The sequence below is a fragment of the Musa acuminata genome, chromosome BXJ2-7 (assembly GCF_036884655.1).
Source record: "Musa acuminata AAA Group cultivar baxijiao chromosome BXJ2-7, Cavendish_Baxijiao_AAA, whole genome shotgun sequence".
In the NCBI taxonomy this organism is placed as follows: domain Eukaryota; kingdom Viridiplantae; phylum Streptophyta; class Magnoliopsida; order Zingiberales; family Musaceae; genus Musa; species Musa acuminata.
The window spans coordinates 30,368,408-30,390,753 of NC_088344.1; the positions used below are offsets into that span (position 1 = coordinate 30,368,408).

At 37.8% G+C, this 22,346-nt stretch overlaps 2 protein-coding genes across 2 annotated transcripts; one reads left to right on the forward strand and one right to left on the reverse strand.

The window, feature by feature from the left end:
* Positions 1-14,519: 14,519 nt before the first annotated feature.
* Positions 14,520-15,847, reverse strand: LOC103992165 (photosynthetic NDH subunit of subcomplex B 4, chloroplastic). The gene is made up of 6 exons (XM_009411771.3): positions 15,675-15,847; positions 15,529-15,573; positions 15,294-15,456; positions 15,157-15,212; positions 15,017-15,088; positions 14,520-14,823 (listed from the first exon to the last, which is right to left on the reverse strand). The coding sequence occupies exons 1-6, from the start codon at positions 15,768-15,770 to the stop codon at positions 14,695-14,697; spliced, it is 561 nt and encodes a 186-aa protein (XP_009410046.1). The 5' UTR covers positions 15,771-15,847; the 3' UTR covers positions 14,520-14,694.
* Positions 15,848-17,795: 1,948 nt separating this feature from the next.
* LOC103992166 (transcription factor MYB106) lies at positions 17,796-19,977 on the forward strand. Its single transcript, XM_009411772.3, has 3 exons — positions 17,796-18,071; positions 18,188-18,317; positions 18,861-19,977. The coding sequence occupies exons 1-3, from the start codon at positions 17,810-17,812 to the stop codon at positions 19,720-19,722; spliced, it is 1,254 nt and encodes a 417-aa protein (XP_009410047.3). The 5' UTR covers positions 17,796-17,809; the 3' UTR covers positions 19,723-19,977.
* Positions 19,978-22,346: the final 2,369 nt, after the last annotated feature.

Here is a 22,346-nt window from a genome sequence, read left to right on the forward strand (position 1 = left end):
ATTGCAGCAGTAGTAAGGTAGGAAACCAGAACCTGTTGCAATTCACGAGGAGATCAAAGGATGATCCGCGGTGGTGGAGATGATGGCGAAATTCGGCGACGATCTTTTAAGCAATTGTGGGAATTGCTTTGAATGATTGTGAAGGGTTGATAGATAGCTGTGGAAGGGCAGCGAGATGCCAAGAACGTTGCTCTGATACCAGGTGTTAGAACCCTTGCAGATTCTAAACTTGGGGTTGATCTCTTTAGGGGATCGGCCTCTTTGGAACTCTATAGGGGTTCCTCCCTTCAAGTTGCTGCTCAAAAGCTGCAGAAAAGATTCATCTATTGCTTATCAATAGAAAGAGGAATACATGACTATTTATAGGGTTTCTAAACCCTAACTCCTAATAGGACTCCTACTTCTAACCAACTCCTAATAGGACTCATATTCAAGACTCCTATTCCTTTACAACTCCTTATTCTTCTCTAAACAACAACCTCCTAACCCTAGCCGACATCTTCACCTCTTTAATAGGGGTCGGTTTAGGTAAGTTTTACAGGAATGTCCCTCTCAATTAGGACTCTCCTAGCTAGAGTCCTAATAGTTTCTCACATGACTAGCTTGAATGGAAACAATTGGATGATATGAAAACTAAGAATGAAAGATCTCTTACATGGCAAGAGATGTAGATACAAGGAAATCCACATTAGGTTTTGTATTTACTTTTGTAGGGGGAGTTACATCATGATAATCCAGATTGTAAAGGTGTATTACTCTATCCACCATAGAGGCATAATATATTATTGCTACAGAGGTGTACAAAAAAATATTATAGATGAAAGAATTCTTACAAGAATTGAGGCTGAAATAAAAAAAACTATGTGATGAATTATGACAACTAGAGTGTCATCCATTTGTGTAAGAATCCAATTCTTCATTTCAAGTCAAAGCATATAGATGTTAGATACCATTGGATTCAAAATATACTTGAAGTGAAGCAATTACAACTTTAGAAAATTAATACAAATGATAATGAAGCAAACATGTTGATAAAGACCTTACCGAAAGAAAGACAAGGGATGTGTCGACAGTTAGTCGATATTATTTTATGTTGAGGAGTTATGAGATAGCCTCCCTTATAGGCTGAAGGGGGAGGTTGTTGGGCTGACAACCCATGAGTTCAACGCATAGTGGGCTTTAACAGCCCATAGCCCACCTCTCTTTAACCTAAAAACTCAACCCTTTTAACAAAATATTGTGGCAGCTAGAAAAAGAAAAAGAGAGCTACGGTGGCTACGAATAGGGCTAGAATACTACAACTATGTGATTCTAAAACGAAGAAGGAAAGGATAAAAAAATAAGAGAAGGAAATGGAAGAAGATTAGGAAAACGTAGAGAGACTATTCTCAATCATCCAGATAGTGTTTTCATCTCAAGTTAGATGAAATCTATAGTAGATTCTTACTGTGATTACTTGGGGACATTTTAAATATTATGCATAGTGACGTAATCCTTATATCTCAGTTATTCTCTTGTGATTGTTACTTGAGTTTTGGGCAAGAGACTTTGAGATTTGTATATTCATTATTCTTATAGTGGATTTTCTCTAGTTTATCCTATGATTTTTACTCTTTACATTGAATGAGTTTTCCACATAAATCTTAGTATTCTATTTTATTATGATTCCATATAATTCTGCTACGTGTTACGACCTGTTAGTATTTGTTCGTATATAAAAATTTCTCTCTTTATATCTCATCAACAAGTATTAGAGCAAGGTTTTTATAATTTAATTTTTGCGTTCGAACATGGAAAACGGTAGTGTTTCTCGTATGACTAGCTTGAATGGAAATAATTGGATGATATTAAAACCAAGAATAGAAGATCTCTTGTATGGTAAGCGATATAGATGCAAGGAAATCCATATCAGGTTTTGCACTTACTTTTACAAGGGAGTTATATCATGACAATCCAGATTGTAATGGTGTATTACTCTCTCCACTACTAAGGCAGAATATATTGTTGCTACAGAGGTTTACAAAGAAATATTATGGATGAAAGAATTCTTACATGAATTGGGACTGAAACAGAAAAACTATGTGATGAATTGTGATAACTAGTGTTCCATCCATTTGTGTAAGAATCCAAATTTTCATTTCAAGTCAAAGCATATAGATATCAAATACCACTGGATTCGAAATGTACTTGAAGAGAAGCAGTTGCAACTTCAAAAAATTTATACAGATGATAATGGAGTAGATATGTTGACAATGACCTTACCGAAAGAAATGTAGGAGATATGCTGACAGTTATTCGACATGGATTCACGTTGAGGAGTTGTGAGATAAACTCCCTTATGGGTTGAAGGGAGAGTTTGTTAGGCTGACAACACACGAGTTCAGCCCATAGTAGGCTTTAACAACCTATAGCCTGTTAGGATCGGAGCGGCACTAAGAGGGGGGGTGAATTAGTGCAACGGTAAAGTATGATAAACTTTCGACGATTTAAACACTTACGGAAACTTCGTACGATAAAAGCAATGTTTCGTTTGAAACCATTTCGATTGCGTTTTAACTTGAAGGCATATGTAAGAAGGAGACAAAGAAGTAGAGCATCAAAGTGAAGATGGTTTGCAGTAATATAAATGACAATAAGATAAATGCAAACCAGAGAAGACGGTAGTTTATAGTGGTTCGGTCAATCGTGACCTACATCCACTCCTCCGATTCCTCTTCCGTCGAGGCCACCGGCATCCACTAATGATCTTCCTTTACTAGGCAAAGATCAACCTCCTTCTTACACCCCTCTTACAACCTCTTACAAGTGGTTCGCCCTTTTACAAAGATTTCAATGAAAAGAAAGGAGGTGAACACTCAAGCTATTGAAAACAAGACTTTTCCTAAAGCTTTTCTCAACTTCTAACTTCTCAAAAGGTTATATTCTCTGCTGAGAATTGAGGGGTATTTATAGGCCCCAAGAGGATTCAAATTTGGGCTCCAAAATTTGAATTCTCTTGGGTTTCCGAGGCTGGCGGTGCCACCGCCTGTCAGTGGCGGTGCCACCGCCTGTTAGTGTCAGATTGACAGTGGACTGGCGGTGCCACCGCCCAGCCAAGCGGTGCCACCGCCCAGATCTTGGGTGCTGGGCGGTGCCACCGCCCAGTCTAGACGATGCCACCACCTAGGCCAATTCAGCTCACTGGTTGGGCTCCAAACTTGGCCCAAACCAGTCCGAACTCGGGCCCAATTGGCCCCTACTTGGGTTCTAGGATTAACACCTAATCCTAACCCTAATTAACATGCTAACTACGAATTTAAAGACATTTTCTAAGCTATTACAAAGTCCGTAAGTCAAGACTTCTTCCGGCGAGCTTCCGGCGAACTTCCGACGGTTTTCCGATAAACTCTCGGAAACCATTATGCGGACTCCCGGTAAGCTCCTAGACTTCACGATTTGATCTTGGCGAGTTCCAATGAGCTTCTTCAGCAAGCTCTGATCTTTCTCAAAGAGCTCCACGAACTTCTAACGAACCTTCCGGCGAGCTTCCGAAAAACACTTCGGCAAGCTCCCTACTCATTCTCGGCTAGTTCCGGCAGCATTCCCGACGAACCTTCGGACTTCCGTCGAACTCTCGAACTCGCAACAAATCCTTCGCGCTTGACTCCAACACTTTGTTTTGCTTTATGTCTTCATCGTTATTGTAGTTAATCCTGCACACACAAGCTAAAACTCTACTCCGATCTAGACAATTATTAAAACGCAAATTGACATTCTGTTGCCCAGCACGTCATTGGTTGGCTCTTCGTCCGATTCTTCAGCACATCGTCCTCTCTTGCGGCTTGTTGCCCAATTGGCGGTTGACCTCCGCAACCCCGATATCCTTGGCGTAATTCCGCTCTCCTTGGCCCGATGCCCAACGTCCGAAGCCTTCTGCCGTCCAATATCCTGACGTGATCTCCTCCGGTGCAACGTCAATTCTTCCTGCGTTAACTTGTCTAATCCTGATCGAGTAGACCTGCATCACTCAAAATGCAGTTTAAATTATAAACACATATCAAGTGGTTTCATCATCAAAATACGAGATTCAACAATCAATCTCCCCCTTTTTGATGATGACAACCACTTGATGATGGAGTTAACCTTAACTCCCGGAGTTTAAACAAACTCCTCCTATCAATATGCCATATTAATAGAACCTTGAATTCAAACAGAATTCAAGTCATTGTAATATTCATCATGAATACTTGCAACACATCATCATGAACATATGCATAAACTTATGCATCACATGTCATGTCATCAACATACTTCACCCCCTTTGTCATCAACAAAAAGGAGAAGTACGACAATCAAGTGTTTGTTATATGGGTTCAACTCATTGCATGAAAAACATAATATTAAATTTTTATTATCATGCAATCTAGCAATTTTATAATATTTTAGAACTTGCAAGCTAGCAATTTAGAGATGTTCAAGAAAGCAACTCTTGCTTCTTGAAATATGCAAGTTTTATAAGCTAGCAAATTCAAATATATGCAAAGTTGGCATATTTGCTTTTCTTGAGATAGGCACGATAGCACATTTTTACATTTTCTTGATGTTTGAAGCTAGCAATTCTCGGTGATGTTCAAGATAGCAATTTCTTCTCTTTTGAGAAGTACATTTTTTGCTTTTTTCTTGAATTGTGCTAGCAATCTATCTCCCCCTTTATCATTGTCAAAAAAAAGGGAAAAACCCTTTACATCAATTTCTAAATCATGACAAAGGTAAGTAATCATTCTTCTTTGTGCATCATTATAGTTTCAATGCACAAATTCATTAATATTACATTTCATTTTTTTTTTTTTTTTATGCACGATACTAAATCATCATTATGAGCATATTAAACATGATATTCAAGCATTCATGATATATCATTTTGGCAACATGATCATAGCAATTCAAATGATGGTATCTAAATGTCAAAATTCATTACATTCTATCATGCATGATCATTGACTTCTCATTTGTATTTCATGCATTATTTCATTTCATCTCATAAGGAATATCAAGAAGAGTTATTGGGTGATGAGATAAATATTTTATGAATACACGAAATTGTATAAAAATCATATCATAAGTGTTTTATGTATTCATATTATCACATGAAGCATACACGACAATAATGCAAAGAAATCATGTCATAAAGGATATCAATGTGAAAATTCAGCAAAGATCACATGATACAATCGTAAAGCATGATATAATTATGCGATATATCATGAGATGATAATTTATCATATCAATAAAAGATATCAATTGTTAAACATGATATGATAATAGTCTCAAAATTTTCAATTTGTGATACATATGATACATTGCGATACACTAAAAACTTTAATGTGATGCTTTTAAGGATATCAACCTATTTTTGATACAAAGCATGGCAAGAGCAATTATATTACAAGTTTTCTAAGTTTTGCATTTTTTTGCTTCTTTCGAAATAGCAATTCTTTGCTTCTCTTTATATTGCAAGATTTGTAATTCATTGGTAGTGTTTATGATAGCAAGTTCTTTCAATGAAATGATAGAGCTAGCAAATTTTTCTTCCTTTGAAATATGCAGGCTAGTAAACTAACTCCCCCTTTATCATTATCGAAAAGAAGGGAGAACTCAATGGCTAAAAATTTCAACCATTCAACAAGCCAAATATGCAAAGAATTCATGAAAGATATCAATAAGGATCAATTCGTGAATATCAAAGATATGATTCATGGTTCATTAAAATTCTTCTTAACAAGTTCACGATCAAGATTCATATAATTCATAATAAAGCAAATTGATGTACAATCATCACACAAGACATACAAGGCAAAGAAATCTTGTTATTTCTATATTATGATATCAAGGCTCATGATTCATTTGAAAAGATATAGCACAAAGAGCAAATTGAAACATTCTTATCAAGATCACATTTTACAAGAAATTTCAAGAATCAAATATCAAGTAATCATCATGTTTCTTCAAAATTCTTAAGTCAAGAAGTCAAGGGAAAGTTCATGATTCGATTAAAATAAAATTTCATTCAAGTTAATTCAAAAGAAATCATAATCAAATCATCATTTTTGAGATTCATAACATGAATAACGTTATTACTATTTCATCAAACTCAATTTCAAGATTCACACAATATCATGAAATCATTAATCTCGATAAGATGGGAAAAGCATTTTCTTTTTAAGTGATTCTTTTAACACATCATAAAAAAAACTTATTTATAATTCAAGTAATTTACAAGATATCATAAATGAATTTATCACTTGTATTTCATCAAAATCGAGAACTCTAGAGATAGAAAATGATTGAAGCATTTAACATGATTGAAGCATGATTCATATTTAAAATGTATCTTATGTCGTAAATACGAATCAAGCATTTGTAAAATCTGAAATCATCCTCAAAATTACATTCAATAAATTCATATATGACAAGCATAGATTTATTGAAAAATCAATAAGATAGAGGATTACATTTCATTTTTATAAATTTCTATTCATGTGATTTGATTCTTAAGAGCATGCCTTTGCTTTAAAAAAAAATGTCAACATTCAAGATAGAAAGGTAAATTTCGTAAAATAAATTATCAAGCATGATTCCATGATAACATCCTTTTAATATCTTGATATTCATTATCAAGTATGATTTCAAAAAGTATGTTCAAGAGAAATCATTAAGACCAAATGCATGATACACTCATTTATTTTCAAAATATTAATCATGTTTATTTTCATGAGATTCACAAGATTGGTAAAATAAATTCATTAATCTCAATAGGATATAAAATTCATTTCCATTTCATACAATTGATTTCGTGTGAGGGTGTTCAAGTCTTTTTGTGAAAACATTGTATCATCATTTAAAGTCAAAACATAAGTTTCGTCATAAAGCCGTCAAGACCAAACACATCAAAAATAAAACATCATGATATCACATCTATCATCAAAAGACTATCAAGATATTCATACATAGATGTACATGCACTATGTCATCTTAATATGTCATGAGAATGTCATCTTAATTCGTCATAAAAATGATTAAACCAAAAACATGTTAATCCAAAATGAGAGTATCAAATCAACATTTACTTCAAAAACTCATGCATAACATAAAATCATCAAAATACACATGCATAGATTAATCCTAAGCATTATCACATATCATATAACTATCATCCATAATGTTGCATACATCATTCAACATTTCAAAACATAACATGCATGAAATCTTAGCAATATACTTTTCATAATCAAATTTTTTAGTTTTTCAAAGATGCTAAAAAGAAAAACATAATATAATTTTTGAAAAACAATTTTTTTATTTCCTATTCCTATTATCTAAATTAAGCACTCATGAAGGGCTTTAAATAATTTCAAAATAATTCAAGAGAGTTGAGTTACTTACCTTGTAGTCGAAGCCCGTCAAAGCCCAATTCGTTGTTTCATCTTTGGAAGTTTTTGATTCATCCTTGGTTGCCTTCCTCTTCTTTGGCCTCTTCCTCCGTTCAAGTTCATTATTTATTTTAGATTTTTATTTAATAAACTTATTAAGATTTAGTGTTCGAAGTTCAAGTTCATTATTGTCCTCATCACTTGAGTTATCGCTCAAGTGGTATTCATTTGTCCGGAGTTCCAAATCCTTCCTATTCTTTGGAAGGTGGTTCAAGTATTTATTGTGTTCATCATGTGCATTGCGCACAATTTCATATGTCATCAATGAGCCGATAAGTTCTTCAAGTGAAAAAATATTTAAATCTTTTGTTTATTGTATTGTCGTTACTTTTGATTCCCAAGCTTTAGAAAGTGATCGTAAAACTTTACTAACAAGTTCAAAATTTGAGAAACATTTGCCAAGAGCTTATAAACCATTGACGACATCCGTAAAACGGGTGTACATGTCAACAATGGTTTCGCTCAGCTTCATTTGAAAAAGCTCGAAATCATGCATTAAAATGTTAACTTTCGAGTCTTTGACTCTACTAGTTCCCTCATGCATGATTTCAAGTGTTCGCCAAATATCAAAAGCCGTTTCGCACATAGAAATCCGATTGAACTCATTTTTGTCCAAAGCGCAAAATAAGGCATTCATAGCCTTTGCGTTTAAAGAAAAATACTTCTTCTCCAAATCCGACCATTCGTTCATCGGTTTAGAGGGAAGTTAAAAACCATTTTCAACAATATTCCATATATCCAAATTCATAGAAATAAAAAAAACTCTCATTCGAGTTTTCCAATAAGTGTAGTCCAATCCGTTAAACAACGGTGGACGAAAAACCGATAAACCCTCTTGAAAGCCATGAAGAGCCATTTCTCTCGGGTGTAAATCCGAAATGAGAAATACCGGGCTCTGATACCAATTGTTAGGACCGGAGCAGCACTAAGAGGGGGGGGTGAATTAGTGCAACGGTAAAGTATGATAAACTTTCGACGATTTAAACACTTACGGAAACTTCGTACGATAAAAGCAATGTTTCGTTTGAAACCGTTTCGATTGCATTTTAACTTTAAGGCATATGTAAGAAGGAGACAAAGAAGTAGAGCATCAAAGTGAAGATGGTTTGCAGTAATATAAATGACAATAAGATAAATGCAAACCAGAGAAGATGGTAGTTTATAGTGGTTCGGTCAATCGTGACCTACATCCACTCCTCCGATTCCTCTTCCGTCGAGACCATCGGCATCCACTAATGATCTTCCTTTACTAGGCGAAGATCAACCTCCTTCTTACACCCCTCTTACAACCTCTTACAAGTGGTTCACCCTTTTACAAAGATTTCAATGAAAAGAAAGGAGGTGACCACTCAAGCTATTGAAAACAAGACTTTTCCTAAAGCTTTTCTCAACTTCTAGCTTCTCAAAAGGTTGTATTCTCTGCTGAGAATTGAGGGGTATTTATAAGCCCCAAGAGGATTCAAATTTGGGCTCCAAAATTTGAATTCTCTTGGGTTTCAGAGGTTGGCGGTGCCACCGCCTATCAGTGTCAGACTGACAGTGGACTGGCGGTGCCACCGGCCAACCAAGCGGTGCCACTGCCCAGATCTTGGGCGCTGGGTGGTGCCACCGCCCAGTCTAGGCGGTGCCACCGCCTAGGCCAATTCAGCTCATTGGTTGGGCTCCAAACTTGGCCCAAACCAGTCTGAACTCGGGCCCAATTGGCCCCTACTTGGGTTATAGGATTAACACCTAATCCTAACCCTAATTAACATGCTAACTATGAATTTAAAGACATTTTCTAAGCTATTACAAAGTCCGTAAGTCAAGACTTCTTCCGGCGAGCTTCCGGCGAACTTCCGACGGTTTTCCGATAAACTCTTGGAAACCATTCTGCGGACTCCCGGCAAGCTCCTAGATTTCACGATTTGATCTTGGCGAGTTCCAATGAGCTTCTTCGGCAAGCTCCGATCTTTCTCGGAGAGCTCCGCGAACTTCCAACGAACCTTTCGGCGAGCTTCCGAAAAACCATTCGGCAAGCTCCCTACTCATTCTCGGCTAGTTCCGGCAGCATTCCCGACGAACCTTCGGACTTCCGTCGAACTCTCGAACTCGCAACAAATCCTTCGCGCTTGACTCCAACACTTTGTTTCGCTTTATATCTTCATCGTTATCGTAGTTAATCCTGCACACACAAGCTAAAACTCTACTCTGATCTAGACAATTATTAAAACGCAAATTGACATTCTGTTGCCCAGCACGTCATTGGTTGGCTCTTCGTCCGATTCTTTAGCGCATCGTCCTCTCTTGCGACTTGTTGCCCAATCGGCGGTTGAACTCCGCAACCCCGATATCCTTGGCACAATTCCGCTCTCCTTGGCCTGATGCCCGACATCCGAAGCCTTCTGCCGTCCAATATCCTGACGTGATCTCCTCCGGCGCAACGTCAATTCTTCCTGCATTAACTTGTCTAATCTTGATCGAGTAGACCTGCATCACTCAAAATGTAATTTAAATTATAAACACATATCAAGTGGTTTCATCATCAAAATACGAGATTCAACATAGCCCATATCTCTTTAACCTAAAAACCCAACCCTTTTAACCAAATAGTATGACAGCTAGAAAAAAAAAAAAAAGGGTTGCGGTGGCTATGAATAGGGCTAGAATAATACAACTATGTGATTATAAAACAGAGGAGGAAAGAGTATAAAAATAAGAGAAGAAAAGGGAAGAAGTTAAGGACAACGTAGAGAGACTATTTTGCAATCATCCAGATAGTGTTTTCATCTTAGGTTAGATCAAATATATAGTAGATTCTTATTATGATTACTTAGGGTGATTTTGGATATTGTGCATAGTGACGTAATTCTTATATCTCAGTTATTCTCTTGTGATTGTTGCTTGGATTTTGGGCAAGAGACTCTGATATTTCTATATTCATTATTCTTATAGTAAATTTTCTCTAGTTTACCCTATGGTTCTTATCCTTTATGTTAAAGGGTTTTTTCACGTAAATCTTGATATTCTATTTTATTATGATTTTCATTTAATTCCGCTGTGTGTTACGACCTGCTAGTATTTGTTCGTATACAAAAGTTTCTCCCTTTATATCTCATCAACTAGTATCAGAGCAAGGTTTTGGTAATTTAATTTTTGTGTTCGAACATGAAGACCGGTAGTGTTTCTCGCATGACCAGCTTGAATGGAAACAATTGGATGATATGGAATCCAAGAATAAAAGATCTTTTGTATAACAAGAGATATAAATATAAGGAAATCCATATCAAGTTTTGTACTTACTTTTGCATGGGAGTTGTATCATGACAATCCATATTGTAAATGTGTATTACTCTCTGTACCATATAGGCAGAATATATTGCTACTACAGAGGTTTACAAAGAAATATTATAGATGAAAGAATTCTTACAAGTATTTGGGCTGAAATAAAAAAACTATATGATGAATTGTAACAACCAGAGTGTTATCCATTTGTGTAAGAACCTAATTTTTCATTTCAAGTGAAAGCATATGATGACAAAAACCACTGGATTCGAAATGTACTTGAAGAGAAGCAGTTACGAAAATTCATACAGATGATAATGGAGTAGCCATGTTGACAAAGAACAAAGAACTTACCGAAAGAAAGGAAGGAGATATGCCGACATTTAGTTGGCATGGTTTTATGTTGAGAAGTCATGAGACAATCTCCCTTATGGGCTGAAGGGGGAGGCTATTGGACTGACAGCCCATAAGTTCAGCCTATAGTGGACTTTAACAGCCTATAGCCCACCTCTATTTAACCTAAAACCCTAACCCTTATAACAAAAGAGTGTGGCGGCTAGAAAAAAAAAGGAGGGCTGCGGTGGCTGCGAATAGGGCTAGAATACTATAGCTACGTGATTCTAAAAGGGAGGAGAAAAGGATAAAAGACAAGAGAAGGAAAGGGAAGAAGACAAGGATAGCACAGATAAACCGTTCTCAATCATCCAAGCAGTGTTTTTGTCTCAAGTTAGATCAAAACTACAGTAGATTCTTTTTGTGATTACTTGGGACATTTTGGATATTGTACATAGTGATGTAATTCTTGTATGCAAATTATTCTCTTTTGATTGTTGTTTGGGTTTTGGGCAAGAGACTTTGAGATTTGTATATTTATTATTCTTATAATGAATTTTCTCTAGTTTACCTCGTGGTTTTTACCCTTCACGTTGGAGGGGTTTTTCACATAAATTTTGGTATTATATTTGATTGTGATTTTCATTTAATTCTATTGTGTGATACGATCTGTTTGTATTTATTCATATACAAAAGTTTATCTCTTTATATCTCATAAACTAGTATCAGAGCAAGGTTTTGGTAATTTAATTTTTTCGTTTGAACATAGAGACCGGTAGTGTTTCTTACAAGACTAGCTTGAATGAAAACAATTAGATGATATCGAAACCAAGAATGGAAGATCTCTTGTATGACAAGAGATATATATACAAGAAAATCCATATTAGGTTTTGTACTTACTTTTACAGGGGAAGTTACGTCATGATAATCTAGATTGTAAAAATGTTTTACTCTCTCCACTATAGAGGTAGAATATATTATTGTTACAGATGTTTATAAAGAAATGTTATGGATAAAAAAATTCTTACAAGAATTGAGGCTTAAATAGGAAAATTATGTGATGAATTATGATAACTAGAGTGTCATTCATTTATGTAAGAACTTAATTTTTCATTTCAAGTCAAAGCATATAGATATCAGATACCATTGAATTTGAAATGTACTTGAAGAGATGTAGTTGAAACTTCAGAAAATTCATACAGATGATAATGGAGTAGACATGGTGACAAAGACATTACCGAAAGAAAGGCAGGAGATGTGCTGACAGTTAGTCGACATAGTTTTACGTTGTGGAGTCATGAGATAGTCTCTCTTATGGGCTGAATGGGGGGGCTATTGGGCTTACAACCCATGAGTTTAGCATATAGTGGGGTTTAATAGCCTATAGCCCACCTCTCTTTAACCTAAAAATCTTAACCCTTTTAACAAAAGAGTGTGGCGACTAGAAAAAAAAAAAAAGAGGGTTGCGGTGACTGTGAATAGGGCTAGAATACTATAGCTACATGATTATAAAAGGGAGGAGGAAAGGGTAGAAAAATAAGAGAAGGAAAGGGAAGAAAACAAGGACAGCACAGAGAGACTATTCTCAATCATCCAAGCAGTATTTTTATCTCAGGTTAAATCAAATCTATAGTAGATTCTTTCTGTGATTACTTGAGAGATTTTAGATATTGTGTACTGTGATGTTATCCTTATATCTCAGTTATTCTCTTATGATTATTGCTTTGGTTTTGGCCAAGAGACTTTAAGATTTGTATATTTATTATTCTTATAATATATTTCTCTAGTTTACCTCGTAGTTTTTACCCTTCACGTTGGAGGAGTTTTTCACATAAATCTTGGTGTTCTATTTAATTATGATTTCTATTTAATTATAATTTTTATTTAATTATGATTTATATTTAATTCTGCTACATTTTATGATCTGCTAGTATTTGTTTATATACAAAAGTTTATTTCTTTATATCTCATAGAGTAAGGTTTTGGTAATTTAATTTTTGTGTTTGAACATGGAGACTGGTAGTGTTTCTCGCATGACTAGTTTGAATGGAAACAATTGGATGATATGGAATCCAATAATGGAAGATCTCTTGTATGGCAAGAGATATAGATATAAGGAAATCTATATTAGGTTTTGTATTTTCTTTTGCAAGGGGAGTTGTGTCATGAAAATCTAGATTGTAAAGGTATATTACTCTCTCCACTACAGAGGCAGAATATATTGCTGCTATAGAGGTCTACAAAGAAATGTTATGGATGAAAGAATTCTTATAAGAATTGGGGCTGAAACAGGAAAACTATATGATGAATTGTGATAACTAAAGTATTGTCCATTTGTGTAAGAACCCAATTTTTTATTTTAAGTCGAAGCATATAGATGTCAGATAATACTGGATTCGAAATATACTTGAAAAGAAGTAGTTGTAACTTCAGAAAATTCATACAGATGATAATGGAGTAGACATATTGACAAAGACTTTACCAAAGAAAAGACAAGAGATATATCGACAATTAGTCATCATGGTTTCACGTTGAGGTGTCATGAGACAACCTCCCTTATAGGCTAAAGGGGGAGGCTGTTGGGCTGACAACCCATGAGTTCAACCCATAGTGGATTTTAACAGCTCATGGCCCACCTCTCTTTAACCTAAAAACCCTAACCATTTTAATAAAAGAGTGAGGCAGCTAGAAAAAAAAAAAGAGAGTTGCAGTGGCTGCGAATAGGGCTAGAATACTACAGCTACGTGATTCTAAAAGGGAGGAGGAAATGATAGAAAAACAAGAGAAGGAAAGGGAAGAAGACTGTTCTTAATCATTCAAGTAGAGTTTTTATCTCAGATTAGATCAAATCTACAGTAGATTCTTATTGTGATTACTTAAGAGATTTTAGATATTGTACATAGTGACGTAATCCATGAATCCCAATTATTCTCTTGTAATTATTGTTTGAGTTTTAGGCAAGAGACTCTGAGATTTGTATATTCATTATTCTTATAATAGATTTTCTCTTGTTTGTCTTTGAGTTTTCACTTTTCGCGTTAAAGGGGTTTTCCACGTAAATCTTGATGTTCTATTTAATTATAATTTAATTTTATTCCGCTATATGTTACGATCTACTAGTATTTGTTCATGTATAAAAGTTTCTCTTTATATCCTATCAATATTAACTAGACGTTAATATCATTTTTGTAATTGTCGAAGAACAGAAACCAAAAGGGAGGAGCACAAGTTGTTTTGGGCTTTGAGGCATGGAAAGCATGAGCTTGATAAATTGGCTGCCATTGCCCATATGGTTATTTTAGCATGCTGAGATTACTGTATGAAGTTTAAGATCTCTGAGATTGGTCATGACAGAGAAGGCTGATACTGGTTTACAAAAACGATGTTATGATCATTAATACAGGAAATTAGGTGTTCTCCAATCAGGAAAGGAAGACTATGTTAAGATTAGTATGATGATAAAAGCAGGACACTTATTCTTGATTTAAGTAGCTGAATTGTAGTACATGAGCTGAATGATCGAACAGAGTTTTGTAATGGCGTCCAATCCGATGTCTCTTATATGAACTCGGCTGTTCATTTAGCATATCAGACATGTTCTTATGTGATCTAATTCAAGTAGCCTTCTTCACTTGACAAGCTCCTCTTGTTTTCCAGCTTCTTCCAGCTCCCGCAGCCCTCCAACCTTTTGCTCAATTTCTTCGATCAACTCCTCCCTCCATAGCTCTGCTCTTGCAGCTTCTTCGATGTCTTCTTGCTGCTCGATCGCATGTTGAAATCTATCAATATATCATGAAATCGTGTAGACTGCTGGAGGAACTCAAAGACTCCCGCACTCAACACTGGCCTCGATGTTTTGTGGACAGACACGTGAGGATTCTTTGTCTGATCTAAGCTCGCAGGCATTTCAGTGTGATTGTGGATCTGATGGATTCGAGAAGGTCAATTACCTTTTCATAGACCCAGTGCACAGTTCCATCTCCTCCATCTTTGCGATACTCCTCTCCGTCGTAGAAAGGATCCTATAACCATGTGCTTGATCGTCAATAATAATAGCTGCAGGAAACGAAGAGGCAATCTGCAGTCTTACTTTCGTGGATCCAAAGAAACAGCATCCCCAGCAGGTGAACATGATGTACATGGTGTCTGCACAAACAACTCACAACATGGAGAAGAACACATGAGCCTGAGAGGGAAGGAGAAGATTCTTAATCTGTTTCCACTTACAAACGTTCTTCATAGCTTCATCGCTGAGATGCCAAATTGACTTGTGCACCACAAAGTCCCTCTGATTCGCCACATGCTCTATCATCACGGCCATCAGAGGCCAATCCGGGAGAGCATTCGACTTCCACGAAGAGCTCCTTCCCTGCCTCTTCCCCTCATTACACTGCAAAACCCGTCTTCATCTCTCGAGAATCCTCAGAAACGCTACCACTGAGCATGGAAAGGTGAAGCCTACCTGCGACAAGCCAGTGGTCCACCTGGAGGCCGGAAAACTTCTAAACTGCAACAACAGAGCAACCGAGAAGTAATGCACTGCTTCAAAGCACAGATTCCAAAGAAGGCGAGAAAGCAAATTTGGTGAATGATCAGATGTTTATCTACTGCTTTTGGGAGCAAGCACAGGTTCCCGGTGGTTGAATGAATAGCAGGCCTGCGAACATGTGGCTTCGGTGCCGAGAAACCCATTGCTGCCTCCATCACTGCTCTTGGATGCAGGCTTCAGGCAAGGCGGATTTGGCCGGGAAGTCTTGTATATGGTGCTGAGAGTAGATAAGATAAGGGACCTTTTGCTTCGAATTCCTTTCCACATAAAATATAGTGGGTTGAGTAAGTCCAAATAAAATATAAACGGCAGTCATTCTCGAGGGATTATGTTTTACGAGGAGTTCATTGTACGCTCAAGATCACGTGAGATCACGTGACCTTGATAGAGTGTATGAGATCATGATCTTTATTATTGGTAGAATCATAATAATATATTATTAAAATTTTATAATTTATAATTATTGTAAAAACTTAGTAATAGCATCTATAAGTTGATCGATGATGAATCTTAAATCATGATAACAAAGTAAAAATCGATAATCATATTTTTTTTCAAGAGTAAAATATAGGATTAAAGGATAGATATGTTATCTTGATATTATCACTATACATAAGTAGTTTATATAGTAATGATTGAATCGTCGTAAAAGTAAATGTTTAATTTTTAGTCTCCGTAACTTGTTTTTGTTTTATGATGAATGTTTGCTTCTATCCTTAATTTGACCATTCATTCACTTCACACCATTCAAAAGCTTGTTTTGGATGAATGTTTCCAATCTTATAAATCTGTGGCAGAGAAGACCGGATTATGCTAATTGGGTTATCAAGAGCCTTGATCATTTTCACCATTGTCTCCTTTCTCTTTTCTTTCTTTACCATCTGCTGGTGTTGTGTGAATGCCCAGTGATCCACAAAGGGCCAACAAGAGTGGTACATTATCCAAGAATCTAAATTCTTGGAAAGAGTCATGAATCTTTGGCCCTTACAGTCCCTTTCGAAGGTGACTAAGGACACTATGAGCAATGTACTACTCTTGATGGCAATCTTTATCCTGCTTTTACCATCAGAATTAAAACCATCTTTCCATTATAGTGAACTTGAATCCAAAAGTCAACAGGTCAAGCACCATCTGCTACCTTCATTGTGGAGATACATTGCAGTCAGAAAGCAGTCTTTCACTTCAGTGGCAAGTGGAGTACTGCTTTTTCTAGAGCTCTTTCACTCCCTGGCGGCCTTTTCTAGTTCAAAGAATCCATTAAAAGCAGGCCCTCGACATCACTGTTTATGGAGTGTTAAATGACATCATATTGCTTAGCAATCGAAAGGAAAAACTGATGTCAGGAACAAACCTCCCTCTTGTTTAGTGCTACATTTATTCTCTCTACAATGACTGCTGCATTGATGAAGACTGAGATAAGTTTGATGGTGAAAGAGCTCTCGAGGAGGAGATTTTGATCGACGATGGAGAGACTTTCGAGAACTGATCCGAGTTGTGGGTGTGGATGCGGTACACAAGCAGGTCGCCCTGGTAGAGAAGAAGCTAATAACTCGAATCCATAAATGTATTAGGTGAAGGAGTCAGTCACGTTGCCATGGTTGGACACCACCATGTTCCTGTTCCACTACCAACGCATCTCAAAGGGGACCATTGATTCCTCTTGTTCACCATCTCACGACCGTCTGACTACAGATCCTACGTCTGTGCTCGGACCGGACCGGTAAACATGGAGGAGCATTAACTAAGAAGCTGTAGACCATATTGTCATGGTGAAAACCTCCAAGGAAACCTCGTCTCCTCATCAGATTGATGATAGCAGCAGCTTCTGGATGAGGAATGGCAGATCTTAGACAGGTAGATCCTCATCCCAAGCATAAATCCTCTGTGACTCCAGCAGGTGCCAGTTTTCGATTCGTCCGACCTCAATCCGCTTGGCTGGATTCGGAAGACGCTCACCCTCTCGACTTGATCAGATAAGGAGAGACTATGTGTAATAAATTGGAATAGTCGTACATGAAGTATGGATGTAAGATTTACTGTTCATCCCGATGAATCTTCGAACGGAGACGCTATCTATCAATGGTTTTCTTACACTATTTTTTGTCGTATGCATTACATTAATGCAATAGGTGCGATAAATATCATGATGTGTCCACAGACACACACCTTTACACAGTAGTTTTGTCTGCAATTTATGTATGAAGACCTTGCTTTGGTGCGCCCATTTATGCTTCACCATTCCCACTCCCTCTGTCACTGGCATTCGAGTTCCACCATAAAGACTCCACTTCTTGGCCTTGCTGCAGGTGAAGATCTGAGTGAGATGGGTAGATCGCCTTGCTGTGAGAAGATTGGGCTGAAGAAAGGACCTTGGACTCCCGAGGAAGACCAGAAGCTGCTCGCCTACATTGAGAAGCACGGGCACGGGAGCTGGAGAGCGCTGCCCGCCAAAGCCGGTGAGCCACCTGAGCTATCTATCTATCTATCTATCGATCTATCTATCGTCGTCGCGAATGCGTAGAAGAAGATGGTAGGAGAGAATCGTGATCCTTCTTCTCCCCGGTAATTGCAGGACTGCAGAGGTGTGGGAAGAGTTGCAGGTTGAGGTGGACCAATTACCTTCGGCCGGACATCAAGAGGGGGGAATTCAGCCTCCAGGAGGAGCAGACCATCATCCAACTCCATGCTCTCCTTGGTAACAGGTGACTGCAAAATGTTGCTCACATCTTGCCAGGCATATATTTTTATTCGGTAATTTATAATTTTTTACAGATCGATATCAAGTCTGTCTTTAGAATCAATTTCAAAATTCAGCTTCCATGTTTTTGGTACTCAATTATTTCCAACATAATAATCCAAAAGCTGCATTGTTTGCTAAGTTTGAAATGATTCTTTGCACTGCATGCCAGAAGCCAGTGAAGGTCTCTGTTGTAATGATCACTTGTTCTTTCTGCAATGCAATTCTGGAGGTAGGCCTTTGTCACTGAAAAATCCATATAAGCAAGCTTTTCTAATCATCCATTACCTTCTCGTAATTCGGCTGTTCTCTGCTTCAAATCCTTCAAAATTCACCAACAAAAAGTTAAGCGTATTGCTTAATAATTACTGTGGAACTCGATGAGAAAGAACGAACGACAAAAAACAGAGCATGTTCTAGATGAGATTTTTGCGTTGATCTAAGTCTATTAGTTCAACAGCTGTTGTGCTGATGCTGGTTGACGAGAGTCCTATTTCCTCTCTTTCAGGTGGTCCGCAATTGCCACCCATCTACCCAAGAGAACAGACAATGAGATCAAGAACTACTGGAACACCCATCTGAAGAAGCGACTGGCCAAGATGGGAATTGATCCCTGCACCCACAAGGCCAAGATCGACACGCTGAGCTCCGCCAACGGCCACCCCAAGAAGGTTGCCAACCTCAGCCACATGGCTCAGTGGGAGAGCGCACGCCTCGAAGCCGAGGCCCGCCTCGCGAGGGAGTCGAAGCTCCGTGCAGCATCCAATTCCACAATCCTACCGCAGCAGCAGCAGATGGGAACCTCTTCTTCCTCGTCCTCCACGACCCCTCTGCCGCCAGCTCCTGTCAACCCATGGCTGGAAGCCTGGTCCGCGAAGCCGGCTACTCAGGGCGAAAGGATCGACCTGGAGTCGCCCACCTCCACGTTGAGCTTGGCGGAGAACTGGCTGCCGATCATGGCGTCAGGCACTGAGCTGGTGGACGGCAATGCACCGGCCGAGGCAGCGGCGACCCATCAAGAAGGTGAGAATCTGGAGCCAGAAGACGCGGGGTGGAAATGCGTAGCGAAGGATAGGGTGGACTGCTTCACAGGTTTCTCCATGGAGGCCTTCGGCAGCGAGGCGCCATGGCTTTCGGAACCATACACTTCGCAAGCAGGGTATTCATGGGGCCAATTAGGAGCAGGTTTCACTGCAATGCTGCTGGGTGACTCCGGGGGCCAGAATACTTCCGACTCCTGCGTCCAAGAGGAAGAGGAGGAGGCGACCGGACTAGTGGAGCGAGAGGGGAACAAGACCTACTGGAACACCATTCTCAACTCGGTCAACTCTTCGTCCTCCTCCAACTCTCCCCCGGTATTCTACCACTGAAATCAAAGTACTTGCCGGGAATTCTTTAACGTACAAGACCTCTCTCTGACATCGAATGATAGTATTCATCCACCGCAATGTTAATGGCACTACTCCGCATCCAAGAAATAAAGAACGAAAGTAGGTGATGTGCTTGTAGTTTGTAGTTCCTGGTTGTGTTCGCGAATTGTAATGCTTGAACGAGCGAGAGAGAGAGAGAGAGAGAGAGAGATGCAACAGTACTTGCAGCTAATATTTGTTGTGGATGTTCATCGAGAGCTAGTCTTATAGTTTATATAGCGTTCGTTTTCCATCACTGAGGAGGTTTTCAGGATCAAAGCAGATGTCTAAGCTGTCTTTGGAGTCTCACGAACTCCTGTCCTCCACAAATGGCGGAGGTACGACACCTGTGACCAGCAACCCATGTTCTTCCATCCAGTCTTCACGCCCAAAAACAAGTCATATGTGGATTGAATTGTGGCAGTGAAACAGAGTACTTCACCCTTATGGAGTCAAGAGTCCAACGCCTTAGTCGCATGAACAGACAAAACCCACATGCTCGTAACTCCATGTTCTCCCAGAAGAGTAAGAAGCGAAAGAAATGTCTGCAGTAAACTTCTCCAGTTTTACGTCAACAACACAATGGTCAGAAGGAAAAATCCAAAGAAGACCACATTGATCTAACATCAACACAACGAACATGGTAACATACATGAGGCTTGCCAGAACTTTCTTCTTTCTTTGGATAAAAGAACATTCATGGTTTACATCTACATCTACATCTACTCATGCATAGTTTGATGCAAAGCAGATCTAAGCTTCTCCATAGTGGTATGTTCTCAGGTAAACGAGTGTTACCACAATATATATAAAGCCGTCCTGAAAACACACACATTGACTGCTCTCCTGCCTTTAAATCATGCAAGTTATAGTCATAAAGAGGTGGTCCATTGAAGGGCCTACAGTTCATGTACACGCAAGTAGTCATCTTCTTTCTCGTCCTCATATTGGAGTCAAACCAGACCAACCGACTAAGATAAAGATGCGAAGTGAAAGCACATCCCACAACCTAACCTACAGCACTGATAGGAGAGGAGCATGTGATCAGCTCCATGGAGATTGGTATATGTCCCCATCGCCTCATTTAAGACTGTGTTCCTGTTGCTTCCCCTCGCCCAAGGAAGACGTCTAAGCCACAGTCGGGAGTCTTCCTGTGGAATAAGAAGTAATCACAAGTGACCTTACCAAAACAGAGATGCTGAATTAATCCCTCTTACCGCACCAAAGCAAAGCTTAAGCATAAACATCCCAAGAAAAGGGATGAAGGTGAAGTGTCATCCTGGTGTAACGCAATTAATAGCACATGAGGTAGATGAATGGAAGATGCACAGACATGTAGATAACAAAAAGAACAAAATATGTTCCCAAGCTTAGAATTGCATGCCTAAGAGATGTGCTCGAAGCTAGTTGAAACCTTGGAGAAACAATGACAATGTTAATGCAAGATTATGTTTATCTATGATCTCTCTGTAACATGAGGCATAATACCTCATAGGCAAAAGAATTTTGCAGTTGAGAATGATATGATAGAGGAAAGAAGAATTCGAAGAAGAAACAGAGATGTACAAAGCTTAGTTAAGAAATGTATAATAATAACAATACTAGAAATGAAATTATGCATTAAAAAATAAATGTAATTATTTTTTTTCTTTTTATTTTTTAACATAAATATTCAATCCACTAATAACATCATAATTCATCTATTTATATTTCAAAAAATAAATGTAATTAATAAGAATACAAGAGAATTTAAATCATATCTCATATAATCTTACCGTCATCTCATTGCATATCCTTGATATAATATATTCTGATTTTTTTTTATATATAATTATTTTTTCTTTTATTTCTTTTCTAATATAAATATCCAGTTCACTAAGAACATCAGGATTCATCCATTTATAACTCAAAATATAATTCTAATTAATTAGAATACAAGAAAATTTAAAACCATATCTGATATGATTTTTTTCGACTGATCTGAATCTATCTGATGTTAAACTGAATCCTTCATAATTTTTCTCTCATTTTTTACCTATCTTTTCTTTTTCTCTTCATCTCTTCTTCCTTTTTTTTTCCTCTTCTCTTTCTTTTGGTCACGATCCTTTATTTCTTCCCCCTTTCTTTTGTTCTTGTCTTTCCTTTCCCTCCCCCTTCCTTCCCTTCTCTTCTTCTTCTTCGTTCTTCCCTCTTCCTTTCTTTGTTTTCTTCCTTCTCCTCTCCCTCTTCTCTTCTTCTCTGTTCTTATCCCAAGCCCTCCTCACTTGGGGAGGTGGTTCTGAGGGGGCGGTGGGAAAGCGGTGTCTGCGCCCTTTTTTTATATTTTAGTCCATGTCATTTATCTATTTACAATCTAGGTCCTTTGCTAAAATTACTAATATTAAAAAAATATTCAAAGAATATTTTATCTTTGTAAGGAAAAAATATTATTGATGTTTTAATCAACTTGATTCAAGTTCAAATACGTAAGGAAGTCCGAGGATCTCTAACGTGATAACATGGAATTCTTGAGGAATTATCTACATAAAGACAAAGTCGAAAGAGATTTCTCAATCTAATCCCTCTAACGATCAAATTAATAATAT